Source organism: Eumetopias jubatus, unplaced genomic scaffold (genome assembly GCF_037043125.1).
Source record: "Eumetopias jubatus isolate StellerSeaLion01/CBP00866 unplaced genomic scaffold, mEumJub1_p1.0 scaffold_3, whole genome shotgun sequence".
In the NCBI taxonomy this organism is placed as follows: Eukaryota; Metazoa; Chordata; class Mammalia; order Carnivora; family Otariidae; genus Eumetopias; species Eumetopias jubatus.
The window spans coordinates 161,402,940-161,426,490 of NW_028274809.1; the positions used below are offsets into that span (position 1 = coordinate 161,402,940).

The 23,551-nt window shown below is 36.5% G+C and overlaps 1 protein-coding gene across 5 annotated transcripts in view; it reads right to left on the bottom strand.

Annotated features, from left to right (window-relative positions):
* Positions 1–23,551, bottom strand: part of KLF12 (KLF transcription factor 12) — a 398,169-nt gene that overhangs the window by 165,031 nt on the left and 209,587 nt on the right. For 3 of the 5 annotated variants that reach the window (XM_028106075.2, XM_088021862.1, XM_088021860.1), the window contains one exon: positions 9,088–9,126. The exons of the other annotated variants lie outside the window; for them this stretch is intronic. In XM_028106075.2, the coding sequence (XP_027961876.1) occupies positions 9,088–9,126 (39 nt within the window). The remainder of the gene's footprint in view (positions 1–9,087; positions 9,127–23,551) is intronic. 5 annotated transcript variants of the gene reach the window in all.

Consider the following 23,551-nt stretch of genomic DNA (forward strand, 5'->3'; position numbering starts at 1 on the left):
AATTTCAGGAGTCACTGCCAAGTGAAAATTAAACAGAAATTAAGAAAACACAGCTTTGAAAATGAAAGGTATATTAGGGGAACTTATTCCATTTTTACAACTCAAGATTTACAAGTTATTATTTACAAAGCCATAGATTTCATTTTCATGTCTGTACTTTGGCATCCACATATAACCATTAAATGCTATTGTCTATAAAAGAGGAAAAAATATTTAAAATAACATTTTTTCTTTAAAATTCCCTAAATGTTTAAAGCAGTAAAATAATTGCTTTCATCTAATTAGCAAGATACATGTCTTGCTTATATTTAATATGAGAGAGGCCCAAAACTTTCAACCAACATAGTCAAAAACAAAATGAAATCTAGTCAAAGTTCTGATTTATAAACCTAAGGAAATAAATCATTTAATACAAAAAATGGATAATAAAGGTCTAATTATAGTTTGGCAAGGTCAAGAGAATTTCATTTTCTAGTTTTTTTATGTAGAATTATTGTCCCATATGAAAAGATTTTCAGAGTTTCACTGCCATATAAACTTTGCCTCTGTATACATTAGATAGCATTTTTTTTTTTTTTTTACATATCATGGTGCTTTTCCTTATGATTTTTTAAAAAAGCAAATGTGTTGTTCATCTAAGCTGTTTATAGGCAGAGGTAAAAGTACTCACTGTATACAAGACCTCATTTATACTGAAAGTTAAAGCAATTCTGCTTGGCTTTCGCATTCTAATTCACTAATGACTTTGGAAATCTGATCCTAATCCTAGCACAAGGTCATGAATTCTTTTCTTCAGGTTTTTACTTATAGTGTTAATACTGGGGTGGAACTAAATCTTAACTTGATTAATGGGGAATTATGTTACCTATAAGACATTAATAAAATGTATTGTAAGGTAAAGTCAGGTGACCAAGTCTTCTGCATCAGTACAACTTAAAATAAATAGACTGATTTATGGCTTTGTCTAAAATATGAACAGAAATTAAAAACTATGGGCTCGTGTAATGTTTTGTTGGCTCATTTAATCTTGCCTTCACTGCATTCTAAAAGACAAAGTTATGTGTTCTGCCTGATTAGGACAGCAATAGCTTAGCTCTCCTTGTCTTTTATTTGGTCAGCTCTTCTGATTTCACCTACACATCCATCACAGTCATTAGAAATACTGACAGCTACAGATGAAACCTGAAGTTTAAAAATTCCTGTTCTTTAACATGGGAAGGACCCACCCTTTTTGGGATTTTCAGAATGACATCTTTTTCCAGTTTTATTGAGACAGAACACCGTATTAGTTTTAGGTGTACAGCATTATGATTTGACATATGTATATATATTGCAAAAGAGTCACCATAATAATCTTAGCATCACTCACCCACATAGTTGACTATTTTTCACTTTGATAACTTGTAAATTATTTACTCTCTTAGCAACTTTCAAATATACAATACAGTATTATTAATGATAGTCACCATGGTATACATTATGTCCCCAGAATTTACTTATAACTGGAAGTTTGTATCTTTTGGCCACCTTTACCCATTTTCCCCACTTCCCACCCCCATCTCTGGTAAGCACCAAACTGTTCTGTTTCTACAGGTTCTTTTTATTTTAGTTTCACATATAAGTGAGATCATACAGAGTACTTATCTTTCTCTGACATATTTCACTTAGTATAAAATGCCCTCAAGGTCTATACATGTTGTTGGAAATGGTAGGATTTCCTTCCTTTTTTATGAATGAATAATATTTCTCTCCGTGTGTGTGTGTGTGTGTATGTGTGTGTGTGTGAGAGATACCATATTTTCTCAAAAGTTTATCTTCTTAAATCATTTTTATTTGGGCTATTTTTGACTTTCAACCAAATTATGGTCACACAGAATACACTGACATAGAGATAGAAAAGTAATATACTAAAATAAACAGCTTTGTACTTGGATATTATTATGTCAAATGAATGTGGATTTAAAGAACTAATTCTGAATTTCAAAACAAGCAAATGAATTTAGTGGATAAACCTGGGAATATTTTTTTAAATCATTAAGAAATAAGACTTGTGTTTTGCAAACAGTCTGTATGAGAAATGTCAAGTGTAGAACTCAATTTTATAGACTTTGAGTTTCCGTTTTAATGACAAAAAAAACTTAAGGAATCATACTGCATCAGTCCATATTTTACTGCTCAGAGGTGATTTAAATAAAAATGACAGTATTTGAACCATGAGAACCAACAATAAAACCCCAAATCAATGCTTCTAATGTTGTGATATGTCATCTTATAATCATTTTAAAACAACTGCAAATATTTTGAACCAGAAGCAGTACAAATTAATATACATTAACAGAATTCATTTATATATTATAAGGCAAAATATGAACAGAGACAATTATGGAAGGACTGTGTGTAGAACCACCTAAGGAACTATCTCACACTCAGGCAAAAAGTCTTTATGGCAGGAGGTCATACTCATCCTTCATGGTTCTTTTCATTCTATTGATACATCAGTGCCTCTGTAAACTGTCTTCTGTGAAATGAAAAAAAATCAACCTTGAATATAAAATTTATTATTAATACAGTAACTGTGAGGATGACCACTAAATTAAGAATACCTTCTCCAAATAGTTACCATGGCTAACATCAACATTATACTGCCTGCCTCCTCTTTTTAATACATTGTGAAGTTTGTTGTTAGCTATTAAATAAAAGATTATGGCTTATTACACACCTTTTTACTAATAAGCAACTTTAATGAGAACAGCTGTAAATTCATTAAAAATTAAGAGTTATTTGCATGAGAAAAAAGGAGTGATTCTATCGAGGTCTCAAAAGTTTCTCTTTGTTGAAAAAGACAAAGCACCAGTTCTTATCGTATCAGCCTTAGGAATGTGTGGCTCAGTGCTCCATAAGACAGATAAATGTAAATGTCCTTGCCAAATTGGTAACTGCTTTACGTAAACCGGATGAGAGTCAGTCAAAGACAACAAGGTGGTATAGAGTTAGGGATTTTTCTTTTTTTGTAAACTGGAGAGATATGACAAGGAAGGACATGGTAAGGTTAAGCATGAAAGGAAAGCGGATGAGGGTACCGCTGGCCCAAAGGGACTCAGCAGCCATAACACAGTAGTCAACTCAGTCTACCCCATATCTAGTCAACATCCAATTATTTGCCAAGCTTTAGGACTGGGCACTCTAGGGTTAAACATATGCATACCCATCTTTACCTCAAGGAACTTAAAACCCAGTGTGAAAAAAAGGCATGTACATTTCACTTGTAAGGCACAATTTGACAAAAGGTAGGATATTTGCCTCTAAGAGACAACTGACATTTTGAGCTTGTGCTAGATGACAATGTGTGAGATAAACCACATTCCTATTCCCCATTGAGTGTCTATTCTACTATAAATTCTGAGAAAATGGAGTAAGAGCCAACTTAATTATAGATACAAGTTAGTGGAGAAAGCATTGGCCTTTCTAGGACACCTTCCCCAAATTTAATACAGTTGAAAAAAACAAAGTCTTCTTTAAACGCTACGTTAAAAGTTTAAGTTCCCTACTTGGTTTTGAAAGATCTACAAAACAAAACTTCAGTTTACCTATCAGTCTCATTTCTCAGAATAAGATGCAACTCTTTTTTCATCTGGAGAATGAAGATATTAACAATGCTACTTCCTACACTTGTTCTGAGGATGAAATGTGTTGATATGTCTAGGTCACAACTGTACCTGTATTTTTTTCTTCCCTCAGCTGAAGAGCACATCCATACCCTCTTGTGGATCTGAATGTTATTCATCTTCAGACTAGCCTAAGTACTGACTACTCAATCAAATTTTCTCAGACAATGTAAGCCACCACAACCACTTGCTCCAGCATCCATGACCTCCTCCCACAGGTGCACAAAACAATCGAAAACGTATAGTCAACAGAAGAAAAGACCTGTGTAATCACTCAGTGTCCTCTAAACCAATCATGCTTTCATCTTCACTGCTCTACTAGGCAGTATCCCCTTTAGATCAGGTATCCTGGATCGAAGGCTTCAAGTCTTCCTCTGGCCAAACCTCTTCCACAAAGGGAGAGAACCAAGAGAGGATGAGCACACTCAGAGTTTCACTTGCCTTCTGGAGCAGTACTACCCAACAGACTTTCTGCAATGATGAAAATGCTAGTCATCTTCACTGTCCAATATGGTAGCCACTAGCCCCATGTGGCTGTTACACATATGAAATATGACTAGTGTGCCAAGGGATTATCTTATTTGAATTGATGTACATTTAAATTTAAACAGCCACATGGAACCAGTGACCACAATACTGGCCACTGAGAATTCTGCTATCAAGACGACCGATGGATAAAAAAAAAAAAAAGACCACCAATGATTGCTGCCAATCCATTATTTACTTGCTTATTTTCATCTTCTTTGATGTTTCATAATATTGCTGAACAATCACTTCTTTTTTTTAAGATTTTTATTTATTTATTTGAGAGAGAGAATGAAAGATAGAGAGCACGAGAGGGAAGAGGGTCGGAGGGAGAAGTAGACTCCCTGCTGAGCAGGGAGCCCGATGTGAGACTCGATCCCGGGACTCCAGGATCATGACCTGAGCCAAAGGCAGTCGCTTAACCAACTGAGCCACCCAGGCGCCCTGAACAATCAATCACTTCTTAAGTATTTGTTTCTTTTGAGCTCTGGAGCACCATACTTGCCTGGTGTTTTGCCTATACTCTTGGTAATGTTCTTTATTGACTTTACTTACTGTGCTCAAGCCTTCAGTACCGAAATTCCTCAGAGTTTAGTCATGCACCCTCTACTCTGTTTATACTCTTTTATGAAATCTCATATGTCAATATGGCAATCACTATGAAACCTCCATTTCCAAACACAGGTCCCCATGGCCATTAGTGTATTTGAAATCTTCACTTAACATCTAAATCTAACAAATCCAGAACAACACTCTTAATTTCTCTTTCCGATAAAAAGCCATCGCCTCTTACAGTCTTCCCTATGTCATTACACTATCAACATCTACTTAGGAGCTCAAGACCCAAAAACCCTCTCTCTTTCATCAACCCCAAACCCAATCCATCAGTGAGAACTTTTCACTAAACTTCCAGAACTTTCTCTCTAATATCACAAACCTACTCCAAGTCACCCCCATCTCTAGTCTCAACTCTCAAGAAGTCTTCAGACTTGTCTCCCTGCTTCCACACTTGCCCTCATCACCAGCCAGCCCAATGAAGTAGCCGTACTTTTAAATAGGAGGTAATGGAAGGATTAGTGACAGTGGTCATTTGAATCAAGACTTGAAGTAAGAGACAGAGGAAGAAGTGGTCAGATACCCAGGAAAGATGTCCAGGGAAGGGGGCAAGCAAGGGACTTAAAACTATGAATGAAAAACAGCTTTTATTCTAAGAGAAATGGAAAGATGCCAAAAAGTTCCAAGTAAGAAGAAAAACCTGCTATGTGGAGTGTGGGTTGGAGGGGGAAAGAATGGAAGTTACATATGCCTGAGGAGACTCTCAGTGCTCAGTACAGTTTGGGTGAGCAAACTGTGGAGGCAGAGAGCAATTCAGAGATATTTAGAAGTCAGGAATTCGTTGTGGAGGGTGAAGGAACAAAGGGTATCCAGGATAATTCCTATGGTTTTGGCTTAGGAAATTCAACAGGGGTTGGTGCTACCTACCAAGATGGGGAAGGCACGCTAAGGAACCAGGCATTCAGATGGATTGTAGTGCTGCAGGTTTTACAGGAGCATCACCTGGGCAGGTTCCAAAAAGGGACAAAGGTCACCGGGCGCCAATCTATGGGAGTGCTACAAAGCTGAAAGTCTTTGAAATTCTAGCTTCCAGGTACTATTTACCTACAATATGCCATGGATTGGCATTTTTAATCCACTGACGGATATGGGAGGTTTGACATTCTTGCTAGATAGTTAAGTAGAGAGGCCTAACAGTTTCATACACAAGCACAGAGCACACAGAATCTCTCTGATTCTCTCCAGTTACCATCCAGGACATCCTTTAATTCTGCATTAAATCTGTGCTTAATCGTAGCCAAATGACAAAGCTAACTAGTAGGAACAGGGCACACAGCAAGGGCTCTTCTTGTATAAGGGTATTAGCCATATCACAAGACAGAGAAACAATTCTACTGTTACCTTCAAAATGCCAAAATGTTAAAAAAGAAAATCAAAGTATAATTTTTGTTAGTGACAAGATCAAAACCACTCACTCACTAGCTCTGATCACACACTCACACAGTTAATCAGCATCAGAAACACCGAATATCTTCAACAATAGAAACCAGTGACATATGTGCCACTGAGGAAATATGCCCAATTTCAATCTAGATAGTCTAAAGCCATCCTATCCACACTCTAAATAATGTAAAAAAAAAAAAAAATTAAAGAGCAAAGCTAATAAAAAGGTTATCCTCATTTTTTTAAAAGGTTCATTTTGCTCAAATTGATTTAAGAAAAAAAGATTCCTATCCATCTAGTCATCTAATTGACCTTTAAAAATCTTTGTAAACAAATAAACATTTATCTAAAATTGGCCAAATTTTATTTCCATGCATAAAAAAAATGGATTCTGAAACAACTCTCTCAGGCAAACCAAAATAAAGGATTGTATGACAAGTGACTGAATGCATAATATGACAGCCTTTTGTAAATTTGTTTTATTTGTAATAAACCAAACACTGATATTGATCATTAAATTTAAATATCTGATGAAAAACTTTGTAATTTTTAGATAAAAATAATTTAGACTAAATGACTTTAGGTTATCTCTTTTAATATTTTTATTATAATAGTTTTGTTAAATCATTAAGACTGCCTTTAATTATGAAGGCTTTTGGTGGGGAAATTAGATCTTGCTGCTATTCAAAGCACTGAAGACAACTTTCAGCATGCATAATTCTACCATTTATTGTTTCATGAAAACTTTATCAGTAGAAGAACAGTTTTGTCTTTCATCTGTATTTGTTAAAAAGAAGGTTATTGTGCTTCAATTTCTTAAAAACAATATGGTAAGTAATTATCCAAAAGAAGAAAAAATGAAAAAGAGAGATGCACATATCTTATTGGAACTGTCAGGAAAGAAACAACCAATCCACAAAAAAATAAATGTTTTCATGCTTTATGAATCTTTCTTACAAGAATAAAATACATTTTGAAAAGTAAGAAATCTCCTAAGATTTTAGGGGACTTGAGAGGACTCAAAACTTGATTCTTTGCCACTGTCTGTCATGTTCTGTACTCTTCCTTTATTTTCCAAAGAGCTTAACTATGAAGGCTCCACTGTACTTGGAAAAGTCACTTAGAAAATATGGTCAACAAATGAAAAACCACTCAACACTAAAAATTTTAGAATCGTGTTTCTATAAATCTGCAGCATAGGAACCACATTGATCATGTAAGCTAATGGTCCTTGACAGATTATTTTAGATCCAGACTGATTTATTTAGGTTTATCAGAATCTTTTCATATCACAAGTCTTTCGTTATAGTTTCTAACAGAATCCAAATCAAAGTATGCACCTCTGCCATACTTTTAAAAAAAGAGTTGGAATATTGGGTAGAGGCACAGAATGCCACTATGTAGGCAGAAGCTACATTTATAGATATATACATATATCTATGTATATGTGTACACATACATCTATAGAGGCAAATTTCCATTTTATCTATGTATTTCCTTTACAATGACTTAAGGCATTAGGAGTTCAAAGTCCAAATTACTCTAAGCATCAGTGATAGTAATGTCCTTGAACACCTGGGTACACAGGCGGTACAATACTTCTTAACATGTTCAATGCAGGAACTATGTTTACTACATACATCAAGAAACTAGAAATCCGAGAGGTTAACTTCCTCTTTCAATTTCCCAACATACAAATTTAGAATCTAAGCAATTATTCTTTTTCTCAATGACCAAGTGCTATGATTTTAATGCCTGATTGCTAAAACATCTATAGAAAACCCAAAGACAGATATGTGGTTTAAATTAAAAAAAAAAAATCAATGAGTTAACCCATTGTTTCTACACATCTCCCACATATACAGAAGGTATACATGTAAATGAACTTGTTTGTTTTCTCTTGTTAAAAAAAGTCTACATATACACACATTTAAAAATCAAGTTTTGAAAGATTATCCTTCATCCAAAAGACCTAATATTATAATTTTCTGAGACATTTTATATTTAAAAAGTATCAGCAAGGATAATATAAAATAAAGGGTTAATACAGTAAAAAAAAAAAATAGGAAAGTTGGGTCAAGAACAAAATAATCTTAAAAATATTTAAGTAAAATGTCACTGTGCTGCTACTTTTCTTTAGAAAACCGCAAGAAAAAAGGAACTAAATGTAATCACATCTTTTCAAAATGTAGGTTGTGAGAGCTTTCTAATAGAAAATAGGTTTTACATTTTTTCAAATATAAAAAGCGAAGAATTAAAACAGTGAATTTCTAGGCCTACTTTTTACAAGATTTCCTCTAAGTAATGGTTTATGGAATTCAATAGAGAGTAACATTAAAATATGATCATTTGACTTATCAAATATTGACCATGAATATATATGAGGAAGAGAACACACACAATGTCTTTAAACATGCCATAGGAGGATAGTATCTAGTCTTATTTGTAGTTTATTATCAGAGAAATAATGGTAACTTTCCTTTGACTCATCCCCACTCACTAAACTGGATTCTTTATCTTCTGCCTCATATAAGTGTCAAGGGTTAATGATTTTAGCCTCACTTTGGGCCATAATTCAAGAAATTATCACCAAAAACGTCTTTACCTACTAAGCACTAAGTAGTTAACCTTATAAATTTTCTATGTGTTTGCTTAAACTTTTTGACTAGTAACCCCAAATACTCTTTCCATAAAAAGAGCAGAAAAAAAAAATCATCTGATATCAGGATTTTCTCATGAAGAAAAATAATTCATTTAATCCCATTACGTTTTATTTTTAAAAGAACACATCACATAATTTTAAGTGGAGTTGTTATTGTATAATTGTAAGCAATTATGACTGAAGGGAGACAGATTTTAACTGTTTAATGTAAGTTTTAAAAAATTAACAGACACTTACTTTAATAGACTTTAACCATGTGCAATCCAATGGACTGTCCTAAAAGAATTCAAAAGAAACTAGTAATTTTACACTTTCAAAGACAAAGTAAATGTTGAAAATGGAAAAATACACATTTTTGAAAGTACTCAAAACCTTTGTAAACATGTCAAAGAATCTGAATTCCAACTTTTTAGCTGAAACATCAAAATATGGAATGCATTTTCCTACACTATTCCAACACTTCTTTTCACATGAATGAAAACTAAAAATGAAAGGACAAAAACAGAAATACTTCCAATAGAAAGCTAAAAGCAAAAAATATTGTGCTGGGGCATTCTGCTTGTTTAGGAAACATGCACATATATATAAATACATTTTCATGAGTAGGGGTAAGTTAGGAAAGATTACAAGAATAAACTTTGGTCAAAAGATTTACATTTTTATATTAAAAATCAAATGTTCTTTAAAATAAATTCTCACATATTTCAGAAAATGCAGACTGCCTCCCACACTGTTGCTATATAAGGATAAAAATCCCACTTGTCCAGAATGACCGAGGAGAAGAACCATCTCCTGTCCTCTAATAGCTGAATACATTAAAGTTGGGACAAATAAAGGTCACTTCAATAATTTCTTATATTAATAAATGCAGTAACTGAATTACTTCTGCCTTAAAAAATGAAATTTAAAAATGAAATGAAGGCCCAGAAATGCAGCTTTCAAGAACCATGGGGGATGATGAGCTTTGGACAAGTACACGTTTAAAATAATCATACTCAAAGCTGGTTTTAGAAGAAAACATTTCTAAGATAATTATGCATTTCCTTGCCTTCTTCACCAAAATGGGGATATTATCATCTTCTCCTGGGGAGGACCCATTTATATACATCAGTTTTTATCTTCTTCTGAAGATGTAGCTGCTGTTACACATGTAGGTGACAAGAAAAGCAGAAATTGGTAAACTCTATAGTTTTCCTATATGTTTCATTTCTCATGAAGTTTCTGTTGATAGCTTGCATTTTTGGATCATTTATCTCTTTCTTACTAGTAAGGCAGAGTAATCATGTACAAACTCCTGAGCAATGTAACATAATTATCTTCCAACAAAAAAGTTAAAATATTTCATTACTGAGTTGAAATACTGAATTCAAAAGCCAAAGTAACAATTTCCCAAATAGTCACTAACCTTCTAGAACAAAGCTTCCTGCTATTGCCAGGTATGGTTGATTTGTCAATATTCATTCACAATATCTTATTTCTGTGTTAGTACAAGAAGCAACTCGGTGGCAAGAATTTACTTTATGGCCCAGTTTGTTGTTTTAATGGTGTTAAGAATTCAAAGACTTTGGATTTGGATATCTTACGAAGGCCTTGTTTTAAAATCTACAAACTCTATCATCAGAAGTCTCTTCTGAACTGTTTCATAATCTAAACGTTACTCTGGAATAACCCAAGAAAATAATGGGGCAACAATGGAAGGCAAAGAGAGTACAATTATTAAAAAAAAACAGTGATCTCACTTCTTCAGGATCAACTGTAACTCTTTACAGCAATAGAACAGTACTACTGTTCTCAAGCAATAAAACTAATTTTGGAAAGAACTTTCAGTGAAGATTTTTTAAAATGTCAGAATCAAATGTCTACATATATATTGAGTTGTATTTGAAAACTCAAAGAATTCATAGCTACTAAGGTTTTTATCCACTTTAGCAGATAAGATGTTTATATAAAATAGGAGTGTTAGGAACTATGGTGGCACGCGCAGGCGCGCACACACACACACACCAACCAAACTCCTCTTATTTTGTCTAAGTTGCTATCTGCTAGAGCAGAAGCCATTGACAAAAATCCAATGCCCATCAATTAGGAATCTGACAATAAACTACGCTATATCCATACAATAGAGTACTATGCAGCTATTGAAATAAATGGTCTAGAGTTGCAAATTGCCAGAGAGAGAGAGGTCTAAGTAATCTTCAGTAAAGAAAAAGAAAAAAGTTGCAAATGAGTATATTCTGCAAGATGCAATTTGCATATTCTTAATATATGCACAGACCATCCTGCGGTTACAATGCATCATCTACCTTGGTTACATTTGTGGGGATGGAGGTAAGTTGGGTGAAGCTACTATGTTTTTAGCCACAACCATCTTTGAATATTCTTTATTTCAAGGATATATTGCTTTTGTTAAAATAAAAAATAGACAGATAATTGAAATCAACCGCTTTTGTTGCCAATGTGTGTTCAGACAATACAGTGTTTAGGAGAGAGAACTTTGAAAATAAAAAAGACACACACACACACACACACACACACCCCTCTAGTTGTTTCCTATTTTGCTAACACACACACACACACACACACACACACACACACCTCTAGTTGTTTCCTATTTTGCTAACTGCTTCTCAGCCCCAAAGCTGACTTCCTAACATCTTATTTTGAAAAGGCACACTTCAAAAAATCCATGAGCCACACCTCTGCATTACTCTTCCAATTAGCACTGGGTCAGAGAGAGAGGCACCTTCCAATCTCTTTTCTAATGACTAAATAAACACAATCCATGTGATCTAATTTAATTATGTGTGTGGTGCAGATCTTTTCATTAGCTTTAGCTGACTGAATATCTGAAAATAATTTGATCAGTTCATTTTTCCTCAGCCTCGTTGTTTTAGAATGCATTTGATCAACAATATTGAGTGTTTACTATGTGCCAGATATTGTTCTATACAGATTTTTTCTAAAAAGAAAGGCAATAGTGGGCTTCTCTAAATCAGGGTCCAGTTAAGAGACAGGTGCCATGCTGGAATTTAAAAAAGAGGATATTTAATAGAGGTGACAACAGAGCTCAGAAACCAAAAGAATAGTGAAGTAACCCAGATTAGCAACAGCAAAAGCCCCCAAAACCACTCTCATCCCAGGAACTGGAAAGACAAAGGAGGAGAGGATGTCGAAGTGTCCAGGCTAGCTTCATCTGAATGGAACTGCAGGGACTGCCCCAGGAGCTGGGAGACAGAGACAGCCACTGCCAAAAAATGCTGCCCAAGTAAGAGAGCGAGAACCCTAGTTTCCCATTAGTTTAGCTTTCCTACTTGTCCGTCAATGCCTCCCACTGGCCAAACTTCTTGAAAAGCCAGGGGGCCAGAGAACTTGGAAAACATAATTTGCAACAGAATGGATAACGCTAAGAGACATTCAGACTTCAGTAGTGACTAATTAGCACTTTGAGTCTCAAAATCTGTAAAACTGCCCTCACTTTCCAGATGTTTATAAACCACAGACAGGCGCACACACCACTGCACACAGAGCACATGTGTATATATGCGTCCAGCCACACTAGCAATGAAATAATGCCCTATAAGGAGCATACGGAGTACAGCCTTTGGAGTTTATGGGGATCTAAGAGACTCCCTTGACCCTCTAATTTCATCGCTTTTTTTATTCTTTTAAAATTTATGTCTAGGTAGTTCGTAATAGGTTGCCACCATGAGCGCCTTTATATTTTTAATTTAGCTACTAATGGAGCACAGATATGCTATTTACTTTAAGCACCCTTACTTTACTAAATTCAAGTCATTTAACTCCAACCACTGTTTTCTTTAATTTGAGGTACTCAATCACATCCTCTTGAATTACTGAAATATTTATCTAAATTTATCCACTGCTTACTCTTTTTGTGTTCCATGTAGACACTGAGTAGGTATTCTAAAACAAAATATAATAATAGTAATAATAATGATGATGATTGTGCTAACAGGCTGTTTATTTTCTGATTTTGATGGAAACTCTCTTGTTATTTTTTTCCGTTAAATATAATGTTAACTATTGGTTAGAAGAAACTTCTATTCCAATATTAAATAAGTTCCATTTTTTAGTATTGTTATAAGGAATGGCTGTAGAATTCTATCAAATGTAAGAATTTATTGAGAGGATTATAGAGTAATAGTTCTTCTTATTTAACAATGGATTTCCTTTTTATTCATTCTCCTGTCTCCTTTTCCTCTTAATCCTCCCATATTTCTTGGCTTATATCCAAGATGTCTTGGCATTATAAGAAAGGCAGCCAACAAAAGTCTTTCTTTCTTTGCGGTTATCCCCCTGTTCATGAACCATACAGCCACAGTCTGAGTTGTATCTGTGATTCTTCAGCACTTCCTCACTAGTTCCATCCCTGCTGGATAATGAGAAGCTGCTTCTTAGCTGCCAGATCCTTGCTGTTATTCAGTTTCCAGATTCAGAGTTATCCTGAATGGCTGAGGTTACTTAAAGCTTAACTTCGATGTCATAAAGGAATTTATTTTTATATATCCTAGAACTGCTAAAGAACTTAGAACTCTTTTGCTCTCATTATACAGTGAAAACTAACAAACAAAAAAGTCACCCAAAACCCAGAGCGTTAAGTAATTTTTTCCAGTGGTATGCAGAAATGTCTAGTAGACTTTGGCCAACATCGCATCCTGCCAACCAGGTAGTATTTTTCACATACCATAATTAATCCCTTGTCTGTTTGGTTTGGGCAATGCAACTTTTCCCATATGAAAGTATATTCAAGACCTGAGACATGAGAAAAGGAAATTATGTGCCTTGATCCATACCAGCCAACCTACTGTCTTCATGGTGGGTGATGAGTAATGCTGACACTGAACAGAAAGGTCAACGAGTGAATGAAGACCCATGTGTCCAAGAATGGCTGGCAGTACCCAGGGCACAGGAGGAGAGTCAGGGATACCCCCAGAGAAGAATGAATGACAGGACACAGCAAAGGACTGACCTGACTGAAATGGAAAATAAGGTAGTACTGATGTTAGGTTAGCACGTTTTGCAGCCCTAGATCTGAAGTTCGTTCATTAGGAAGTAGGTCAGTGAGAAATCACCAGAGGATTCTAGAAAAGGGAAGCATACCAAGTGGATATAACCAAAGATAGGTTTTTGAGGAATCATGTTCCAAGCATACTTCACATTCAAAAGAAGTAACATCAAAATTATTTGCTATAAGGCAAGACATGCTGCCTCTTTTATGTTCCTTATAACTCATGTGGTGGTTATACTGAACAAATAGTCCCCAATTAACTGATTTTATATCTTTGGATGAGAAACAATTTCTGATGAAATCAAACTGTCATGCCGAGCAGTACGCTGAAGATGACTGTTGAACACCGTCACAGAACCAGAGAGCTTCCAAGGCTGTAAGACATTATAAAAAGCTGATAGCAAAAGTGTGGCATATTTCAGATTAATCTATGAAAAAATAGTTAATATAAAAATCATTAGGGGGCACCTGGGTGGCACAGACAGTTGAGCGGCTGCCTTCGGCTCAGGTCAGGTTGTGATCCTGGGGTCCCGGGACTGAGCCCCACATCGGGCTCCCTGCTCATTGGGAAGCCTGCTACTCCCTCTCCCACTCCCCCCTGCTTGTGTTCCCTCTCTCGCTCTCTATCAACTAACTAACTAAAATCTTTTTTAAAAAAATCATTAGAATAGAATAAAATAGATCTGATACTGAGTTTTCACCTCTATCTAATTCACTTCTTCCTTGAAGCATTTCAAGGTCTAATAAGAATTTTTCTAAATCTAGGCTCTCTTCTTCAGAAACAGCAATTCTTGTCACATTTTGTTCTTTACCCTAGAGCCTAAAAACTTTTTTTGCTCATGGAGATTCATTAAGTCCATAAACATGGCCCCTTGAATGATGGACTCAAGTTTTCTCCTTCTATAATACAAAGACTAACAAATGGTTCTCCACCAAAGAAATGATAGATTGGACTATATAGAAAAGTGAAGCCTTCCACATTATTCTTTGTTTTATCAGGTTAAAAATTCTAAACTGATAATACAAAAAGTTCTTCTCTTGAGCAAAGGCTTGTGTCATATTCCACATCTATTCTCAAAATGCACCAGGCCTGTGAAGCTAATAGTTACTTTTAGATCTGCATGTCTATCTTTGACATGGTAGTAAAGTTCTTGTACACTCACACTTGTGCTCTCAATCTGCTTCCCATGGCAAAATCACCTCAAAATTTCTAAGTTGTGGTGAAAGGAGAGTATCACATTTGCAGCATACTTAAATCATTTAATAAAGCCTTTTTATGGCGGGGGCGGAAACTGCCTCAAATGAAAGTTGACTTTGTTAACCCAAACACATGCACCGAGGGCAATGGTCCCTTATTCTTTACTGAAGGAGCGAACACCTCTGGGAATGAACTCAGCTTTCCGAGCACAATCTATCTTTGAAGGCCAGATGTCTCCTGGTATCTCCAATGCCTATTTGACCTCTTCACATTTAGGGCCCTTGGGGACTTCAGGCCCCACTCAGGTATAAAACTAAATCCATCATCTTCTTCATCCTAATCAGGTCTTCCTCACTCGAGAGTTCTCAATCCCAGGATGGAGTGATATCAAACTACCTGGCATCTCAGGGCACAGATTTGTGTCTCAGTCTGGACTCCTCCCTTTCCTTCAACAACTCCCCGGTGCTACTGGTCTTCAAATGCTGACGACCGCACATCACAAACTGCTCTCTACTTCGTCGATTTCAATTCACCCCAGCTACCCTAGCCTATCCCAAGCCACCGCCATATCCCACCTGGATCATTGCCAGGGCTGTTCACCTAACCTCCCTGCTTTGCTCTTGTCCTTTTCGGTTTTGTATCTCCCAACATAACAGCAATCATTCTACAATACACGTCTCATGATGTCAGGCCCCTACTTCAAGTTTTTCATTTGTTCTGCAATTTTCTTAGGATAATTTTCACACTCTTCTCATGATCTGGTTTCTGTTTATTTCTCCACAATCATATTAGTCCACTCCTATCAACCCCTACTTGCCCTATAAATGGAATATTCTAGAATGTCAAGGTTCCATGTTCCCTCTTCATTCTGGGCCCTTGGAAAGATGGTGATCCCTGCCAGTGAACACTCTTCTCCCTTGTTCCTGCTACCTGCCTAACTCCTGTTTCTCCTCTAGTCATCTATTTGAATTTCACTTCCTCTAAGAGAGAGAACTTGACCTCCAAAATTTGGGTTAAGCAGCCCTCCCGAATGTATACCTCCTATTAAAGTGCTTTTCTTCATTTTACTAAAAATCTTATTCCCCTTTTGTATGATCTGTGCCTGGCAGACAATAAACTGCAAAAAGATGTTCAAAGGGCAAATTAACCTATGTTAAAAAGTGATCATCAGGTTAATAATTTTCAGATACAAATGACAGCAATATATATTTTTTTCTCTCCCTCCCTCTCTCCTTCTTTTTTAAAGAAAACCTTATTACAGGATATTTGTAGGATGTTTTCTATTGTACTCAATTTGTCCACTAACCCAAAGCTGAAGACAAAAAGATAAACCACTTCCTATTTAAACAGAATCATAAATATCTACTGCCAGACAATTCCCCCAGGGCTTTTTAAAATGTGGCTGAGAACGCTCTGCCACTCATAACCACAATCTGAGTCTGGCCCACTTAAGTTCTTACGGATAAAAGGAGGAGAAAGGGGAGAGGATCACAGAATCATGTGTCCTCTGCCTAGGCTGTCAGGGCGGGAAAGGAGGATTAATTGAACCAAAGGTAAATGGGATGGACAGCAACAGAATCTACCATAAGTGTGACAATACTTCCAAGAAGGGGGAGATTGGATATCTCAAGCCTCGGCTGGACATATACGTAGGTGATACACTTACTGATTATCTTTCTACCTATCCAAAAATGGGAAAAAAGAAATGAGAGACCAATAGGTAATGAAGGGTGGAGGAAAGAGCACATAGCCTACACGCCTACTTTTTGGCTTCAATAGTACGTGAGAGTCCTATGAATGAAGGGACGTTGCAGAGGGAAGTTAGGCTGGGACCTCAAAATAGTCACCAGCCATGCAAGGTAACAGCAGCAGGAAGAAGCCACGGGGTATGTTTCTGACGGCCGCTGTCGAAGGAGGTGGGACGAAAAGGGTATGCGAGCACCAGATGTCCTACTTTCGGGAGCTGCTCAGGAGGCCACCCGCCAGAGGCACCCTGCCCAGAGAGGGTGCTGGAGGGATGGACCATTACTGGCAGGCTGAGAGCAAACATGGCTGCTTCTCTGAGACAGTGAAACAAAAGGGATCATCATCTATATGGAAAACTCTGCATCAACGAGGCCACCAGCAGTTAAGGAGACCAAGCCAGATCAAACCGTGGAGTGTACCTCATTAGTGCCTCTCTCCCCTCTTACCCCCTATTCCCACCTATTAGAAGAAGGAAATGAAAGTGACCCAGAGGCCAACACTACCTCCTTCTCCCTCTCTGAGATATATTCCAAGGTGAGAAATAAGAAGGAAGTAAAAACACAGAATTTACTTCCCTCTTCTGAGCCGTTTGCAAAAGAAAAGAGCTTAAAGTTGGGTATGAGGTTGCAGCATGAAACTGAACTGAAAGCTTTTCCTGTAAAATGACTAAAATTCATTAAGAAGTTACAGAAAACATTCAAAATGAAATGTCAATTAAGGGATAGGAATGGGAGCCTAGGAGACTCAGGAAAAATATAAAGTAATTTCATGTTAATACTTTACCAAATTCAGATTGTTCAATAAACGGATTAGAGATCTGTCATCATAAGGGGTTTAGCACACATACAAAAGCAAACTACCCAAGGGAGACAATGATTTGCTAGACCTCCACACATTAAAGACAAAATTTATTTAAGCTATTCCTTAATACTCAATAGATGAATCCTTCTGTTCCTTATCACCTCTCTTTCCAGTAAGTTTTATTAATTGTTAGTCACAATATCAAAACAGGTGTCTACAAAACATGAAAACACATCCTAACCCTTTTAATATACATGTTTTTCAATATATTACATTTTAGAATAAGTTTAAACTTCAGTGGAATTCATTCAGGGCTCTATAGCTTAATGAGATGATTACATGGTATGCAAATAAAGTCTTCTGTAACTATATTATTAGTCCTGAAAAATCTCACTAAGTACACAGATTAATGACTCTGAAACTACCATAGTTTCTGATTTCTAAGAAAAACTAATCATACATAGGTAAGAAATTGGGTTTTGCAACAATACAACTGAAATCTCATTCTTGAAAAAAAAAAGTAAAGACAATTCAATCGTGCTGCCAAAATTAGCCAAATTTCTACACGTTTTTCCTTTAGCAAGGACACTATATTGGCTTACTCGATGTACTGCTCATGACTATAAATGCAGGCATACAAAACACTCCACACACGTCCTAATCAGAGTGAGATTTTTGTTGGCCCATCTGCTTTAAATTTTATGCCAAGAACCAAGAAAAATCTTGGAAGTTCTAAGTCCTAGTTGTAAAAACAGAAGATAAATTTTGAATCATAGACTGTTAGCCCTGGAAAAACACTCCAATGACAACTTGATTAATTCAAAGCCTGTTCTGATTGAAGTGTCTTTTCCCCTAAAAGAAATAATAGATTTCTCTAAACAGTATAACTGCACACACACTAAAATCGTTTAACATAGACTGATCACTCTTAATTGTGTTTTTGTGCTGCTGTTTATGTTGTCTGTCCAAAAACTTCATCCACATTCGGCAAACATCCTATAATTAGCTATGGTTTCACCTACAGAGACAAGTAGCACAATGATCTCAGGTTCTTAATATTCCTTTGAAATGTATTTCAAAGCTGTGCTAAACAAATCAGTCAGAAAGCTTCAGCCAAGCGGTCCACCCACGTTCAACAACCTTTTCTCTACCTAATGATAATTACAGTCTGTAGAACAGGCAGCCTCTAATAAAGGACAGCAACTTTAGAAGACAGATATCTGTAGGGGCCTTTCTGTTGCCATAGAAATATCTTGAGGTTTTGCAACAATACAACTTGTCCTCAGCATGAAACATTACCTTCACATTAACCGCTATTATGGGCGCGTGCACGCGCGCACATGAGTGTGGTGTGTGTGTGTGTGTGTGTGTTTGTGTGTGTGTTTGTGTGTGTGACTGGGTTGGGGTATATATTAGCCCAAATTATAGGATTAACAGGCCCTTTCCTGATGGTTATAAATGATATGTGGTTCTCAGTTCTAAAACATTCCCCAAAATGGAGAACACAAATCTTCTCAGTGACAAAAGCCCCTGACTAATGGGTTCTTGTTCCCTTGGCTCAACTGAAAACTTCCATATTGCCTCAAAGCAATAAAGATCAGCAAAGAATTCTCCATATCCCTTTTCTTCATTCTAAGCTCAAGGGTCAGTGGCTTCCTCAAGTAAACGTATCAGCCACAGTGGTGAAACAGGGAAATAAATCTCATCATGTTAACCCAAACATGAAAAACCTTTTAAGAAGCATCCACTGGGGGGTGAGGAGACTGGAATACTGTTTTATAATTAAATGCTGTTTTTAAAAAAGAATCAAATGAACTTCCCCAAAGTATACTAATGGCTAAAAGATACGATTTTATTTTACTTACCTGTAAATACTTTCAGTGGAAATTTGTGGTCTACCTTTTGGGACCACAGGTACAAAACGGAACTGGGTAATCTATAGTGCTTATTTTGATGTATTTTTAAGACCATTTATACACAACATTCTAACTAAATATAGAAGATAATTTAAAAAGCAAAATAACAAAAATATAATTACTTGGGACTTTTATGATCCTCAAATGCGGCTGGGATGTCAGAGAGCAAGTAAGGAGGGAAGGAATGGGGAAGAGCATTAGAAGGGTTAGAGATTCAAACACAGTGGGGGGAGTGGTATGTAAAATTTTAATGCTGAACTACTCTGGGGGAGGCATGGTGTCTCTCAGTCACTTTCCACACCTAAGTTGTTTAACTCAAGATTCCCAGGCATTACAATAGGCCCTTTGACATACGTTCTCTCAATTACTTCTAGAACACAACCACTGGAGGACATTGAAGTGGAGTATCCTTCCATTTTTACAGAAGCGGATACCAAAGCTCAGGAAGATTAAGCGACTTGCCCAAGTTCACAGATGTGATCACAGGGCTGCCACGAGGTAAAAATAATTCTAACTCTAGGGCCTGCGTTCTCTCCAAACTTCATTATGGTATTACTTTAGATGTTATTTAGCATAATAGCCACACATTTCATTCTAAAATGTTTTCTTTAAGATTTTATTTATTTATTTGAGAGCGAGAGAGAGACAGCGAGAGAGGGAACACAAGCAGGGGGAGTGGGAGAGGGAGAAGCAGGCTTCCCACCCAGCAGGGAGCGTTCCCGCCCCATGCTGGGCTTGATCCCAGGACTCTGGGATCATGACCTGAACCTAAGGCAGACGCTTAACGACTGCGCCACCCAGGCGCCCCTCATTCTAAAATGTTCTTCACACAAACAATGAAGAAACTTTGTCAGGACACGGTAATGATTCACTGTTAAATCAAAAACATTAAAGATTCTTTCTATCCTTTTAATGTCACTCTCACAGATAATTCCCTACTGTGGAAGTACCAAAGATCCAATCCTTCAATCGCCATACTTTATTTTCAGTGAGACAATGATATCACTAGGATTGGTGCAGGTCTTAAACAAGGAGAAACCTAAAAATAAGTGCAGTCCAGCAATATGACCCTGAGTTTGGTGTTTTTTTGTTTTTTTTTTAATGTCATTTCTTCTGGAGAATAGCTAAGGCATCCGTCTGTACAGTCTTTACTAGTTTATCCCAATAGGATACAGCTGCTTTATTCAGATCAGCTCCTCGGCATGTGCCACTGAAAAAATTATCTTTATAATTTTTTGAACAAAAAAGTTGGCCCACAAATCAAGACCTTATACTTTTTCGTCTGTACTAACAAGAGTTTTTATGCAACATGATCTAAAAGAAGATAGCCTCTCACTTGGCCAGTGCCTAATTGCTTTATTAATTTTTAAAGCAATACCATTTTTTCTTAAAAAGAGATGCTGTCTGTGTGTGGCATTTGAGTGTGCCAGAACATGCTGAGACGGTGATGAAGTGATCTTCACATCAAGAGATGGGCAATAAACACTAAAATTAACCACTGAGTCTAAAGTTGTATTAATTATGGCATTTCACAAATACACGATAAGCCTGTAAGTAGAGCAGTACAAGGAAAATAAAAGGGAATGGTAAATTTGATGTGATATTTGAAAGTCTACTAAAAGAATCCAAATCTGGCCATCTTTCTAGGACAGTCATGTTATTAAGAAGAATAATAGGGTTTGTATCTAAAGCCAAATTCAAGAATAGGACTATGTAATTATTTTTTTCAAAGTTTTGCTATCCACCTTCTAAGTCATACAATTCTCACATACGTCAAGTCATACAATTCTCACATACATAGATCAACTGAATTTTAACAATTGGGTATGTGGGTAAGTTAATGCCCCAGAAGTTTCAAAATCTTCCACCGCTCTTGGACTCAGCATGTAACACAAAATCAAGCTAAAGATATACTACTGAATATAACAAAGTGGTCTACATCAAGGAGGACCATAACCAGATATTTTCTAATGACAATTACAACACAATCAATAACCTTCAAGCAAACCTCTGGACAGCAGTTAAGGGCAAAGACAAGGCTAGAAATGCAGACTCAATAGATCAGAAATAAAATATTCTCAACCATGGACTTTGGGAAAAAATGTCAGTCATGGTTAAAGGTTCTACGTGTTAATTATAGCTATTAAGAGTCATTAATAATACTCACGGTCTTACAGTTGCACCTAGCCCAAATGCAACAGATTTGTTTTCTGGGATGTACAGGTTAATTTATGTAACCATCATTTCCTTCAAATCTCCAAAGCTCTCAGTTTCCTTCGATTTTTCAATATACAATATAGCAAATGCAGTTCTTATTGGAGAGGCTAGAATGAGGTACTATTTTAACTTCATCAACCTCAGTAAGCGATGGAAAGAGAGTTTCTCATTTGTTATTTATTTATTTTTTTACTCACTCAGTTTATTTAATTTTCATTCCATTAGCTCACTGTGAATTTTGGGTCCAAAGAGGCCAAAGGACGTAATGTCAGAAATCCTAACTATCTCTGAGAAAATTTTATCACTTCATTTCAATGATGACCTTAAAAATTACTATATTCTGGATTATTTATTACAGGACTGTCATGTAATTTCAGTGTCTGAGTCCATACCTGTGTTTATTTAGCAACACAATGAGATATAATTTTAACATCCCATCAGTGGGAAAGGGAGAGGCAAACTTAACAGTGATGTCTATGAGCCAAGCACAGGCCAAATGGCAACCATGATGGTTTCCTAGTAGTTCAAATTGAGAAGTGTTAACAGGAATACATAAAATTCAGTGGCCCAAGATTGTCAGACTCAAAAAACCTGTGCTTTGGGCGCCTGGGTATTTCAGTCAGTTGGGCGTCCAACTCTTGATTTTGGCTCAGATCCTGATCTTGGACCCCATGGCAGGCTCTGCTCAGCAGGGAGTCTGCTTAAGATTCTATTTCCTCTGCCCCTCCCCACTCCCCTCCAAACGCCTTCTCTCTTTCTCTCAAATGAATAAATCTTTAAAAAAAAAAAAAAAAAAACAACCTTGTGCTTTAGCAGCCAGGAGCCATTCCTGTTGACAGCAATTTATATTCAGCAAAAAAAAATCATCATCCATCACAGAAGTGACCTAAATTTGACTATCATAGATTTCTGAAATGTTGATCAAATTTAATTTGCCTATCTGTTTTGTTTGTATGGCTACATGAGACCTATTACACAAAGGTTGTAAGCCTGTTGTTAATGTATACTTAATGCAATATTATAAACAAAAAAAATCACATACAATTTTAGAGATATTGAAGGGTTTTTTTTCTCCCTTTAGAAGGAACCCAATCATTACATTTAATCTGCTATTTACTGTTATTCCATTATTCAATCACCTCTGACTTCCAAATAATTGTTTTATTGTCCAAATAAAAGGCTTTTGGGTGGGAGCGCCTGGGTGGCTCAGTCGTTAAGCATCTGCCTTGGGCTCAGGTCATGGGCCCAGGGATCAAGCCCCGCATCGGGCTCCCTGCTCCTCAGGAAGCCTGCTTCTCCCTCTCCCACTCCCCCTGCTCGTGTTCCCTTTCTCGCTGTGTCTCTCTCTGTCAAATAAATAAATAAAGTCTTAAAAAAAAAAAGGCTTTTGGGTGTCTTTTGGTTTTGGATTTGTTTTGTTTTTGGCCTAGCTGAAACTTGAGGCAGCACTAAACTTTTTTGAATTTTCTTGAGGCTCTGCTGAAGTATCTTCCCATCACTGAATTCTTCCATTGCTCAATTAGTAACCTAGGTAGCTAACGGTACAACTTCAGAAATACAGAGTGCAGAGTAAAACCAAAGTAACTGTGCCCAAGTTCAAGAATTTCTACAAGTATATAGTTCTTGTAATCTTGTCATTGTTAATTTATGCTAAAAAGGAAATTCTAATTCCAGAGATTTAATTCCCAATTAATTTAGTAGCTGAACTTGTATTGTCCCCTTTTCATTATATCATTGCAATACATACAGAAAAGAAGAGAACACCTGGAAACACTCCACTAAAAGTAGTATCTT